Source organism: Phodopus roborovskii, unplaced genomic scaffold, assembly GCF_943737965.1.
Source record: "Phodopus roborovskii unplaced genomic scaffold, PHOROB, whole genome shotgun sequence".
Lineage (NCBI taxonomy): Eukaryota > Metazoa > Chordata > Mammalia > Rodentia > Cricetidae > Phodopus > Phodopus roborovskii.
Genome location: NW_026126511.1, coordinates 55888106 through 55901050, shown reverse-complemented (window position 1 = coordinate 55901050; position 12945 = coordinate 55888106). Strand labels below are relative to the sequence as shown.

Below are 12945 nucleotides of genomic sequence, written 5' to 3'. Positions count from 1 at the left end.
TGGGGCAAGAGAAAAGTTGAATAATACTAAATGTCATCAGTCAATGACAGAAAAATCATATGTACCAGTTTGTTTAATTGGTATCTCCATACATACTTCTCATATGCATTAGAACACATATGTTAGAAGGTGTTACTTAACAAAGCAAGACTTTTCTACTTAGTTGTAATTGGTATATTTTACCTAAAACCATGATGCTTTATTATTATTAAGAGCAAAGTTATAGTGAAAATGACAAATTTTAAGAAGGTAAAATGATAATACTGAGTTGATTTAGCCTATCACTGTTTTTGTACAAAACAGTCTAATTTATTCCTGTCTGTATGTATTAATTATTAATATATATTTCAGTGATCTTGTAGCAATTACATTTCTGTAAATTTAAAATGGATTTTTATTAAATAGTTGTTTTACTAAATAAATAGTTAATTGATAATTAGATACATAATTTTCATGGAGGAAGACTTAAGTTTTCAGATGGGTAATAAATTGTTATAGATGTGAATTTTTATTTTTTATTATTAAATGACATTTTTAAAACACTGTTACTCAACTTAGTTTTCTGCTGCAACTTATAAGTAACAAAATGCCTAGTGTTACCATCAATCATATCAAATAATTTGAAAAGTCTAGATGTGTGCTGTCACACATTTAATCCCAGGACTAAGGTAGATGGATACCTGTGAGTTCCAGGACAGCCTGACCTACATTTTGAGTTCCAAGACTGCCAAGGATACACAGAGACCTTTAAAAAAACCAAAACCAAAAGATACCCCACGACAGCACCAGCAGCAGCAACAACAACCAAAAAGGAAAAAAAAAAAGAAAAAAAAGAAAAAACAAACAAAAAAATAAATAAAATACAACAAAACAAAAAAATCAAAAAAGATATATATTAAAAAATATTATTAAAATATTGTTCAAGTACTGATCATGGCTCAGTGTCAGACGTGCTAGGCCTGGGGCGTCAGTTTGATTCCCAGTGTCCATGTGATGGAAAGAAGTACTGACTCAAGTTGTCCTCACTGCCGTGTGTATGCTGTAGCACGATGAGGACACACAAACATATTTACATATACAAATAAATGAGTGCAATTTTAAAAATAAAATATGGCTTACAGTAATTAATTGTGGGATGGGACACAGTGATTTATAAAACTTTATAATTTTAAAAGCTGTACAGTTAGGTATGGTAGCAGTTGCCTGCAGTCTTAACACTCAGGGGTTTGAGGAAGGAGAATTGAAAGTTCAAAGCCATCCAAGCTGTAGCTCAGGATAATGATGAGACCCAGCAGAAGATGCATAGATAGCACAAAGCATTTAAGACATTTAGGTTGATAACATTGTATATTGTACAATTATAATTTGAGCTTGTTAAAGGGTAGATATGGTTTCTATAGTTAGTAGCAGATTATTCTACTTACATGAAATGGTATGAGTAAGAATATAGAGGCCTGTTTAACTTCAGCGGTTATGGATGGTAAATTAGACATGTGAAAATACTTGACACATTTTTGCAATAGATAGAGAGGTATTTCATTAAAGGAATTGATAGCATTTTTTCTAGATAAGCCATTAAATCAGTTCTATTTCCTTGAAGAATTCCTGTATGAAAATAGGCTAATAGGAAGAATCTAAACTGCTTGAGTATAATGCCTTCTAAATACGTCTGTAAGTCAGGCAGTGGTGGTGCTTGCCCTTACCTTAATCTCAGCATTTGGAGACAGAGGTAGGCAGATCCTGTGAGTTTGAGGCCAGAGTTCCAGGACAGCTAAGACTATATAGTGAAACCCTGTTACAAGGAAAATAAAAAAAGAATGTCTATTAATTAAGGTATAATTTCTCAACAGTCTGTGTTCATTTTTCTAGCATACTCATTTGTTGTATCCTTGTGATTTTATTTAAATAGAACAAAGAAAATAGTTCTGAAGTACTACCAGATTTTAATGTCTTAATAGTATTGTTTGCATGTTTTTTTAATATAATAATTCATGTTCCGTTCATGTTTTTAGAGGTTGGTGTGATCTCATTAGAGTTAGTATTTCATAGGGCCTGGGGAAAATGTTCCATTAGTAAAGTGCTTGCTGTGCAAACATGAAGCTTGAATACCTGTGTTTGTTCTCTATTATCCATGTAAAAGTCGTGTATGGTGATCTGTAATCCCAGCATTGGGAGTGGCAGAGACAGGAGATAACCTTTGGGGGCTTGTTGGCTAGCCAGTCTAGCTTTAGGTTCAAAGAGAGACTTTGCCTAAAAAATAAGGTGGAGAGCAATTGAGGAAGACAACTGTCTTGAAGCTCTGGCCTGCACACGCACCTGAACATATACATAAGACATGTAAGTTTTTAATCAGAAGGGAAAGTGGACTTTATATGTGGATATATTGGGCATTTTCTGAAACTAATAACTAGTTTTATAAGATCTGTTTGATTTTAAAGTTTGTCTTTTTATGTGTTCTTTAAAAAAATGTAACATTTTTCAGGCTGCAAGCTATTATACAAACAAGATTTTGCAAGAAGATTAGGATTAAGATGCGTTACATGCAACTATTGTTCTCAGCTGTGTAAAAAGGGAGCCACTAAAGAGCTTGATGGGGTTGTGAGAGACTTCTGCAGTGAAGACTGCTGTAAAAAATTTCAGGAGTGGTACTACAAGGCAAGTAATAACATACTCTGATTGCAACAACTACTTTGGGTAGTCTTAAAATTCTTGGTAGCGATTATTGAGTCAGTAACTCTTATTAAACTTGGCTTTTAAACTTGAATACTTTATACCTAACCCTGATTCTGCTGTTCATTAAGATGGTTTTTGTCTTTTCTGCTTGTTTTTGTAAGTTGAAGTGGAATTATTATTATTTTTCTTTAGAATTTAGAATTCAACCAATAGGTTACTTATGTATTTTCAGTGGTAGCTTTATAAAATGGATAGTTCTCTGATTTTTATTTTATTGACTGTTGTAGCTTGAAGTATTTGGCTAATGTTTTGTAAGTCTTTGCTTTTATGTGTGTGAGTTCACAGGTAAATGTCTCTTTGTGGAACAGGTGTGGAACAATGGTGCAATGAATCTTATAAAAGGCTTAAAAGTCAATACAACAATGTCCTTTGGCCCATTGCATTAACTACTTTTTTTTTGGAGACAGATTTTCACTGTGTAGCACTGGCTGACCTTGATATCACAATCTTTGCTTCTTGACTGCTGGGCTTAATTGTGTACCACCAATCCTGGCAACTTACGTTTTTAGATGAGAAAATAAAGATAAATTTGAAGTTTGTATCATCAGATGTTACCCAAGGAAAAGTTAGATACTACACAAGAAAAGTTATGAATTTTTATGTTGATAACATGGAAAAGTACCTCACTGGTAAAAGCTTCATTATGAATAGTTTTAAAGCATGTGATGATAGATATCATGACTCCCTAAATTGTGAGATAGATGAAGTTTGAAGAATCTGACTTAGTTCATTCAAAATACAAAGTTTAGAAATATAGCATGGACACACATTGTAACATTCCTCACATTTTCATATTTTAAAGTCATGCTTTGTTGTGTTGTATATTAAGAAATTTCCCCTCCCCCAATTGTTACTTTGATCATATTAATGCTTATTTTTTGCTTAACACACACAAATACACTGTTGCCTTCATCTTAGGTTTTACTATTTATTTACTTATTTATTTAGGTTTTTTTTTGGGGGGGGGTAGGGTTTCTCCGTATTGTTTTGGAACCTGTCCTGGAACTCGCTCTGTAGACCAGGCTGGCCTTGAACTCACAGAATTCTGCCTTCCTCTGCCTCTGGAGTGTTGGGATAAGAGGCATGCTCCACTATCACCTGGCAATAATAATTTCTTTATAATTATTTTACTGTTTAAGTTTCTGCCTAATTGGGAGCCTAAATTTTATTTTTTTTTGGAGATTTTGCTTTTTGTTTGTAGAATAAATTCATTTTTTGGATTAGCTATCCTCTCTGTGTCTATTCTTTTTTCCTCTTGTGTGCTCCTCCCCACCTCTTTTGAATATTCATGTTCTTTGTATTACTTATAATGAAAATAGAGAAATCTTGTAGTTTCTATGTTCTTTGGTTGCCAGGAAAGATGTGCTGTTTAGTAAAAACCCACACTGTTGTGTTATGTCCCTTTTGTTACTTTAGTTTTCATAGTGCTGGGGGCTGAATCTAAGGCCTCACACATATTAATTGTATGTAGTGCTCAGTCCTGACAGTTCATGAAGTAGTACATTTCAGAATGTGTAAGATCTCTGCATATTTCATATTTGCTGGTACAAATTGTTGAAGTTTGTTGTTTTAGATTGAAATATGTTCTTATATAATAAATATAGTTATATTTCTCATTTTAGTGCTCATTTTCATTTTCTGTTTTTGTTTTGCTAGTGATTTACTACTTGTTACTTATACTATGGAAAGTATGTTAGACATTAAGCAGTTTTGAGTGATTTTCTTACTCAAATTCAAAGTGAGTCATAAAGTGACAGAGGTAACTTGAAAATCTTCAAGAAGGTGTTTGGCCCAGGAGCTGCTAGGAAACTGTTCAGTGTGCATTGTGATTGTTTAAGAGATATTGCAAAGGAGACTCTTTAGCTTTGAAAATAGGGAGGATAGGAATCAGTCATTGTAAGTTGACAGTGACTTTATGAAAGTAAAGCTGATCCCCTTACAACTACATGAAAAGTAGTCAAGGGACATTAGGCATTTGAGACAAGTTGGAATGGTGGTACTGAGAAAAGTGGCTGCCTCATAAGCTGAAATTGTGTTTTATTTTATTGAGACAGGGTGTCTCTAGGTAGCTCTGGGTGTCCTGGAGCATGCTTTGTAGACCAGGCTAGCTTTACCCAAAAAGATATACCTGCCTTCACCTCCTGAGTGCTGGGATTAAAGGTGTGTACAACCACTGCCTGGCAACAAACCATTTCTGAATTGTAGTGGCTGGAGAGTTGGCTTCATAGTTAAGAGCCCTTGCTGCTCTTCCAAAGGACCTGAGTTCATTTCCTAGCGTCTAAATCAGGTGGCTCATAAATATCTGTAACTTTAACTCCTGGGAGTATGACACCCTCTTCTGGCTTCAGCGATGGCAGCTACATACAAGTGGCATATAAACACACAGGGACATACATAAATATATAAGTTAAGGTTTTAAAAATATGGATTGTATACAACTGGCAGTTGGCAGTTTAGTGCTGTCCTGAGAACCACCTCTAAAGCAATTCCCAAGGTCAAACATTCACTGAAAAATAGCCATGATCATTGTTGGGTTGTCTGCTGTCTTGCCTGACTCACTGTAGTGTTCTGAACCCTAGAGAAATGTGCTCAGAAAACCCATGAGATGCACTGAGAACTGCCAACTTCTGTATCTGGTATTGGTCAACAGAAGGACCACAACACCCACCACTACTTGTTGTACCACTAATGCTTCAAAAGATGAGGCAGGTTACTATCCTGACCTCTTGCCAATGAGGTACTAGTTTTCAAGCACTGTGACAACTTTTTGAAGGGAAAGTGCTTTCTAAGAGTTCATCAAATCCCAAAGCATAAACATTTCTCATTTCCCCCAACGGTGATAATTGTAATGGTTCCTGTTTTGATGAGTAAAGATGTGTTTGCTCCTAGTTACAATCACATAGACACACACCCATACATAAAAATATAAATGTATGTTTAAAATTCCCAGCCCAAATTGTTGTTTCTTTTGCACCAATATAGTTTTTTTTTTTTAAATTTTGGTTTTTTGAGACAGGGTTTCTCTGTATTGCTTTGGAGCCCTCCTGGAACTAGCTCTGTAGACCAGACTGGCTTTGAACTCATAGAGATCCGCTTTCCTGTGCCTCCTGAGTCTTGGTACTAAAGGCGTGTATTACCAATGCCCAGCTTCATTTTCTTTAAATTGAAAGAAAATCTGGTGTCTAGTTAAGCATAGAAATATGCTTATTATAGGAACTGGTCAAGATTATATAATTGCTAGAGATTTCTTGTTATGATTATGGCCCTCAAAAATTGTCTTATGCTATTTGCTTTAAGTTTTTTTTGTTTATTTTTTGAATCAGGAACTTACTATGTAGCCTAGTCATGCTGTGTAGCTCAGGGTGGCCTCAAATTCGCCAGTTCCCTGCCTTAGCCTGCTGACTGTTGGAGTAGTAGGTATGCACCACCATGTTCATTTTCAAAATTATTTTCAAGTAAATTCTATCAATTTTGCCTAATCAGGTTCATTTAATTATTTTCTCTTAAAAAAAAATGGTTTGTGTGTGTATACAGGTGCACATGCCTGCATATGATGAATACCATAGGAAGGTATGAGATTCTTGAGAAGTGGGTTTATGGATGTTTATGGGAAACTCAGTTGCTTTTAGGGGTGCTAGAATCAGAACCCCAATCCTAATGATTGCACCGCAAATACAAGAAAGTGCTGAGCCATCTCTCCAGCCATTATTTTTTCTTTTTGACTTTGGTAATACAGGATTGGATTTTGTCAGTATGTATTATACATTTGGTTTTCATGTATGACTTCCCGTTTTATTTTTCCTTTATACAATTTCAGCACTTTCTCATCATTTTTGTCAGCTAATGTGTATGGTATGTTAAATCTTTTCATTTGAAATGTCTGAATACTTTCCTTTTTTATTAAGGCTGCAAGGTGTGACTGCTGTAAATCTCAAGGCACTCTTAAAGAGCGAGTGCAGTGGCGTGGGGAAATGAAACATTTCTGTGATCAACACTGCTTACTACGTTTCTACTGTCAGCAAAATGAGCCCAACATGACAACTCAAAAAGGACCTGAAAACCTACATTATGGTATGTAATGTGGCCATTTAAACTCTTTATATTCTTTATTTTCCCAGTTTTAAATCTCAACCATTGATACTAAGTAGTTGAGTTGAAGATAACTATTAAGATTGGGGCACAGCACAATGCTAAAAGTGAGGACCATAGGTTAAATATGACTCTAGTAATCCTCTCCATGAAAAAAGTCAGGCCTCTCATAGTTTATATCTATATGGAAAATAACTGAAATAAATTAAACACCATACTTTCCCTAGGTTCAAGTCCCCTGTATGATAATGTGTTTTAGATATATTGCTTATTTTATTCCCTCTTAAAAACCTGTTCGCTGAAAAATATTGCACATTGTTAGAGAGAAATCAAACAGAATTAAAAGAACAGTTTAAAAATAATCTATCCTGTGAAATCTAACTTCAAATAAGAAGCTTTCTTAGATTATGTACTAGTTGTGGCCTGGAAGAAATAACAAAACTTTTTATAAGTTGTGGCCTTTTATTTTATTTAAGCATTAATTCTTAGAATATAGTGTTACCCCAAAGTACTCTGTGTGTTCAGAAAGGACAAAGGGGAAAACCAGTTAATTACTCATTTACCTCCATAGTTTTATACTGTCTGCTTAAATTTGTTATTCTTTCTTAAAAATAGTTTTTCAAAATTGGTAAAATTCAATGATAAACAGGGATTTAGAAAATGTCAAGAAAGTGTATTTGTCTTATTTTAAATGTTTATGTTTTTTAGATCAGGGCTGTCAGACGTCCCGAACCAAAATGACAGTGAGTATTTTCTCAGTTTAGTGGTGTGATGTGGTTTGAGTGAAAAATAATTAGGCTGAGTTAATATGACCGTCATGAAAGTTTTTTATTTTGTTGAAACAGTGGAAACATTCAATTTACTTACTATCAAGTACTTTAGTACCAGAAGCTGTCAGACAAAACAGGAATGTAAAAGTGAATTGATGATAGCTTCTATACACATGGGGAAGATAATATATGGTTTTTGAATTGACATAGCAGTGACTTTGAGATGATTGCTTTTTCTCTGTCTTTGGAGAGAGTCATGTCTTTGGATGTGTCATTGGTTAACAGTCAGTAAAATGTTGCTAAGAGGAACAGCAGAGGACAGAGTGCATGAGTACTTCAGGTCCAAACTGATACAGATCTTTGAGAGAGTAAGGGAAGTGAAGCTAAAAGTGATTTAAAGATCTCTTAGATGTCTGGATCACTGAGTCTTTTAAACCTGAAAGATATGTACACGATATGCTCTGGTCCTTTTTTGTTTAGTCCTTTTTTTCTTTCTTTGGTGTAATGCAGCAAATTCTTAATTATCATTTTAAGAATTTTATAGGTTGATAGCGGCCATTTACACGTAATGATTATTAGAGATCATAAGTAATGTTTTGACGTAAATTTGAACAGTGAGGCATTGACTGCCTTCAATATGTTGCCTCTTTTGGAGTTTTGGCATCCCTGTTCAAATGAAGATCTGTGCTTCAAGGAATTGTTAATTGGCATCATAAAAAAACCTCTGGACTAGCCCTAATTTGGTAACAATTATGATGATGATGATCTGTAGTTACTATTTTCTAGCTCCAACAAATATCATAGAGCAGGTTTTCAGAATTGTGTGATATCTAGGCTCCAAGGCTCCAACTCAGAAATTGTGGTTTAGAAAGGTACTGGGTAGTTTTAATAAAAGCAGAGAAGATTATAACCAAGAAACATACAATCTTTATATCCTTGGGTTAGGATGCTATTATGGCTATTAAGACCTATGTCTTACAAAGCTATTTTCTCTGCATTGTGATCTTTTAGCTCTCTATCCATAGTCAAAAGACTAGCTTATCAATTTTTTTTTTTTTTTTTTTTTTTTTTTTTTTGAGACAGGGTCATACTCTGTATCTCTGGCTAGCTTAGGGCTTGGCATGTAGGCCAGGCTGGTCTCTTAAACAGAAATCTGCTTGTCTCAGCCTCCTGAGTGTTGAGATTAAAGGCGAATGTCACCATTAGCTGGATTATTTACTTATTTATTTGTTTGTTTGTTTTTTGGGTTTTTTGGTGACAGGGATTCTCTGTCCTAGAACTCACTCTGTAGACCTAGCTGGCCTCAAACTCAGGGAGATCTGCCTGCCTCTGCTTCCCAAGTTCTGGGACTGAATGTGTGTGCCACCAACCACGCGGTCTAGCTGGATTATTTTAAGCAAATATTTCACTATCTTTTAGTTTTCTATTTATAAAATAAGGTTGAATATGATACCCTCTTCAAGTTTGTTTTGCTTTTAGAAATGGGGTGTCATTATTCTGCCCTTGGTTGGCCTGGAACTTACTGTCATCTTCCTGTTTTAACCTCTGAGATTTTGAGTATGTGCTTCATCTGTCTGGCTTTTCACATAGTGGGTATGAAACACATGGTAGTTTTTTAGTTCCAGTTATGTAGATGGTATATATGGTAGTTAGAATACAGGCTTTGATATAAGATGAAAATGTTTGCATTCTAACTGCATAACTCTTTACTTCCTTGCCTGATTATATACTTCTAAATCCTTACTGTTTTCAGCTGTGAAACAGTGATAGAAAGACCTAGCTCTTGTATGGAGCATGAAAAATGTGTTGCTTTATGTAGTTTTTGCACAGATTATTTTCCCAACAGGATGGCTAATGGCTTTGTTTAAAAAAAAAAAAAAATTAACATTTATTTTTTGAGAATTTTATGCAGGAAGTTTGTAATTTTTATTACAAATACAAATATTGGGTCCTTTAGTATCAGCGTAAATAGCTATAGATCATACCTGTTGATTAGCAGACAAACATTCTAAAAAGTTGGGAGTCATTTGTAGGCTTACATTATGGCATAGTTAATTGACATCATGTCATGTTTACAGAATAGGGAGAGGTATAGCATGAAGTAATTGTTTGTGATTTTGGATTATTGGGAGGGTATCCTCATTAGGGTTACTACTACTGTGATGAAACACCATGATCAAAAGCAACTTGGTGAGGAGAAAGGGTCTATTTCATTCACAGTTCATCCTCAAAAGCAATGAGCACAGGGGTTCAAACAGGGCAGGAACTTGAAGGCAGGAGCTGCTTACTGGCTTGCTCCTTATGGCTTGTTCAGTCTGCTTTCTTATAGAACCCAGGACTACCAGCCTTGGAGTGTTCTACCTGTAGTGGATTGGACCCTTCCACCATCAATCACTATTTAAGGAAATACCATTCATGCTTGCCTGCAGCCCCATCTTAGGCATTTATTTTCTCAGTTAAGGTTCCTTCCTTCAGATTATGGTAGCCTGTGTCATGGTGACATAAAACTAGCCAGCACAGGGGGATATCACAGTATTTTCCAAAGTTAACATAGTACCTTCTAATAGTAGATACTCTCTGCTAAGTTTTTTCTTGATTATATATTTGCAGAGATTGAGGTATAAATTGATTTGCCTGAGGTTACAGAGCAGATAAGAATCAAGTTCTTGTTCTGGAGTCTGTATTTCTGATTAGTTTGTAGCTTGGAATCCATTGAATCTAGACTAAGTTTATCTTAGTACCACCCTTTATGACCGTATATATTATTTGTAACAAATGAGAACTCCCCCACCCCCCCGCTCTTTTTGGAGAGTGGGTTTCTCTGTGTAGTATTGAAGTCTGTCCTGGAACCTACACCAGACTGGCTCATAGAGATCTACTTGTCTCCTGAGTGCTGGGATTGAAGGTGTGTGCCACCATTGTCTGGCTGAGTCAGTCACACACATACCTAGATTAAGTTTGAAAATACATACATACATACATACATACATACATACACATATACACACACACACACACACACACACACACACACACACACACACACACCCCTTCTAGAACAAGTTTGGAAGTGGCCTCATGTTCTGCCTGATAATTTTTTTCTGTCTCGTAGGAGTCTTGATTCATTAATTATAAAGGAAAATTGACAGAAGGGGTTGGGATACAGTTCACTTAAGAACTACTTTCCTAGCCCTTGCAAAGCCCTGGGTTTGGTTCTTAGTACATATACTTTCTTTCCAGAAGATTTTTTTTTTCTCAGATAAAGTTTTTAGAGCATTGCCAGTCTTCATTATTTGTAGATGTTGTCTTTATAAATTCACTCCCCCAAACTTACCAAATCTAAATTGGTACTTATTAAGAAGTATCTTTACCACACAGAGTGTTCGAGTCATCTGAGGTACATACTTCTTGTAAATGAAAACAGTGCTGTGATTTTAGTGTTTTCATGTTCATTATGGAAATTGGAAATGTGTTTTATTTATTTATTTATTTATTTATTTATTTATTTATTGCATTATACTGTGTTTTTACATTTTTATTAAGGACTTTGCTGCTTATATGGGCCCACAAATGTGGTGCTGAAGTGCTATTTCTTGTTTTTTGCCTACAAGAAAGATAATCTGTATTAGTTAAACCATTAAGCTTGAGTATGGTTTGTGTGGATTTAAAATTAGTAACTCAGTTGTAGATGGTGGTAGATGTCTGTGATTTTGAGGCCAGCTTGGTGTATACAGAGTTAGTCTAGAACAACCAGAACTATAGAGTGAAATCCTGTTTCAAAAGTAAATAAACCATAACACAACTAGAGAAAGAAAGGAAGAGGCTACTACAAGAACTGACATAACAAAGCAAAATTGTGGATTTGCAAGATTATGACTTATTTACAGAAAGTGTAATGCATAGCCATTGTTGGGACACTTTCTGCTTACAGCACAACAATGAAATGGTTGCTTGCCCATTTGATATGTTGAAAAAGTTGAACTTGAAGGGGCCAAGTTATGTAGATCAGGACACTGGAAGAATCTGGAATTTGTTTTACAAGATAAATTATATGAAGAATATGTTTGTAGACCTGACAGGATTATCTGGTGTTCTCAAGAGCATTGGCAAACTTACTAATAATTTTCAGAATACCTAGTTTTAAATAATTCATTTTGTGTAGCCTTGCCATTGTATTGATGCCTAAAACAACTTTACAAACTCCTAATGACAGTGCTCAGAATCTGTGAATACTTAGAAAAAAATAGAACTGTATGTCATTATATTGGTTATTGGCTAAAAAGCATAGGGATGTCTAAACTATTCTGGAAGTGCTCCTACACTGCATCATGCTAGAAGGGAGATAGAGAACTTGGACTTTGGAGTTGTTGAAGAATTAATCCATTCATTAGGTTGGAATCCTCAGGTTCTAATAATTTCTGGGGCATAGAATGTGTTTTACTTCTCTCCCAGTCAGTCAGTCTAACAAAATTGAAAATTAAGGCTTGATGTGGCATGGACTTTTAATCTCAGGTACTCTGCAGTTGGAGGCAGAAGGATCCTTTATGACCAAGTAGTCTACAGAGTTAAGTTCAAAGCTCAAGCCTAGCCTAGAAAACCCTGATTTAAAAAAAAAAAAAAAAAAAGATTGTTGTTTTTAAGTATTAGAAGTGCACTGGCCTAGCATGTACCAGGATATAAAGTCTTTCTTTCTTTTGTTTTTTAAACTATCATAGCAGACCACAAACTTTCCAGGCATACTGTAGGAGGAAGATGTAAAGCTTAGTGTCAACAAAGAAACTACCATGATGGACAACTGGTCATTAATATTACATTAACACAGCCTGGGACAGCATCAAATTAATGATAACCAATTGATGGGAAAGTATTGGTTTAGGCCAAAAAAAATCTGGAGGCTTTGAATTTTTGTAACAGAAAATACAAATGTTAAAAACATAATTTAGGGGCTCAGCAGTTAAAAGCACTTACTGATCTTTAAGAAGATCTGGATTTGGTTCCCAGCACCCACGTGGTAGGTAGGTCACAACCATCCGTAACTGCAATTTCAGGGGACCTGATGTCCACTTCTGACCTCTTCAGGCACCAGGCATGCAGATGGTGCACATACACACAGGCAAACACTCAAACGCATGAATTAAAGATACATAGTTTTTAAAACCCATATATTTGTTGTTCAGGCTTTGTTGACATGAAAGGAGATGGTACAGATAGAACAGGTGTCTTGAAAAAACTCAATAATATGGAAAAATATGACCTTATGCATAAAATGCAGCATCAGAGTTAAGCACCACATGTGTGTATGCTTTGTACCAAGATGCCTAAAAGATTGGAGGGAGGCACATGAGCCAACCAG

At 35.3% G+C, this 12945-nt stretch overlaps 1 protein-coding gene across 1 annotated transcript in view; it reads left to right on the top strand.

The window, feature by feature from the left end:
• Positions 1–12945, top strand: part of Zmym2 (zinc finger MYM-type containing 2) — an 80794-nt gene that overhangs the window by 47404 nt on the left and 20445 nt on the right. The window contains 3 exon segments of the mRNA XM_051195622.1: positions 2483–2655; positions 6639–6804; positions 7531–7565. Coding sequence (XP_051051579.1) covers positions 2483–2655; positions 6639–6804; positions 7531–7565 — 374 coding nt within the window.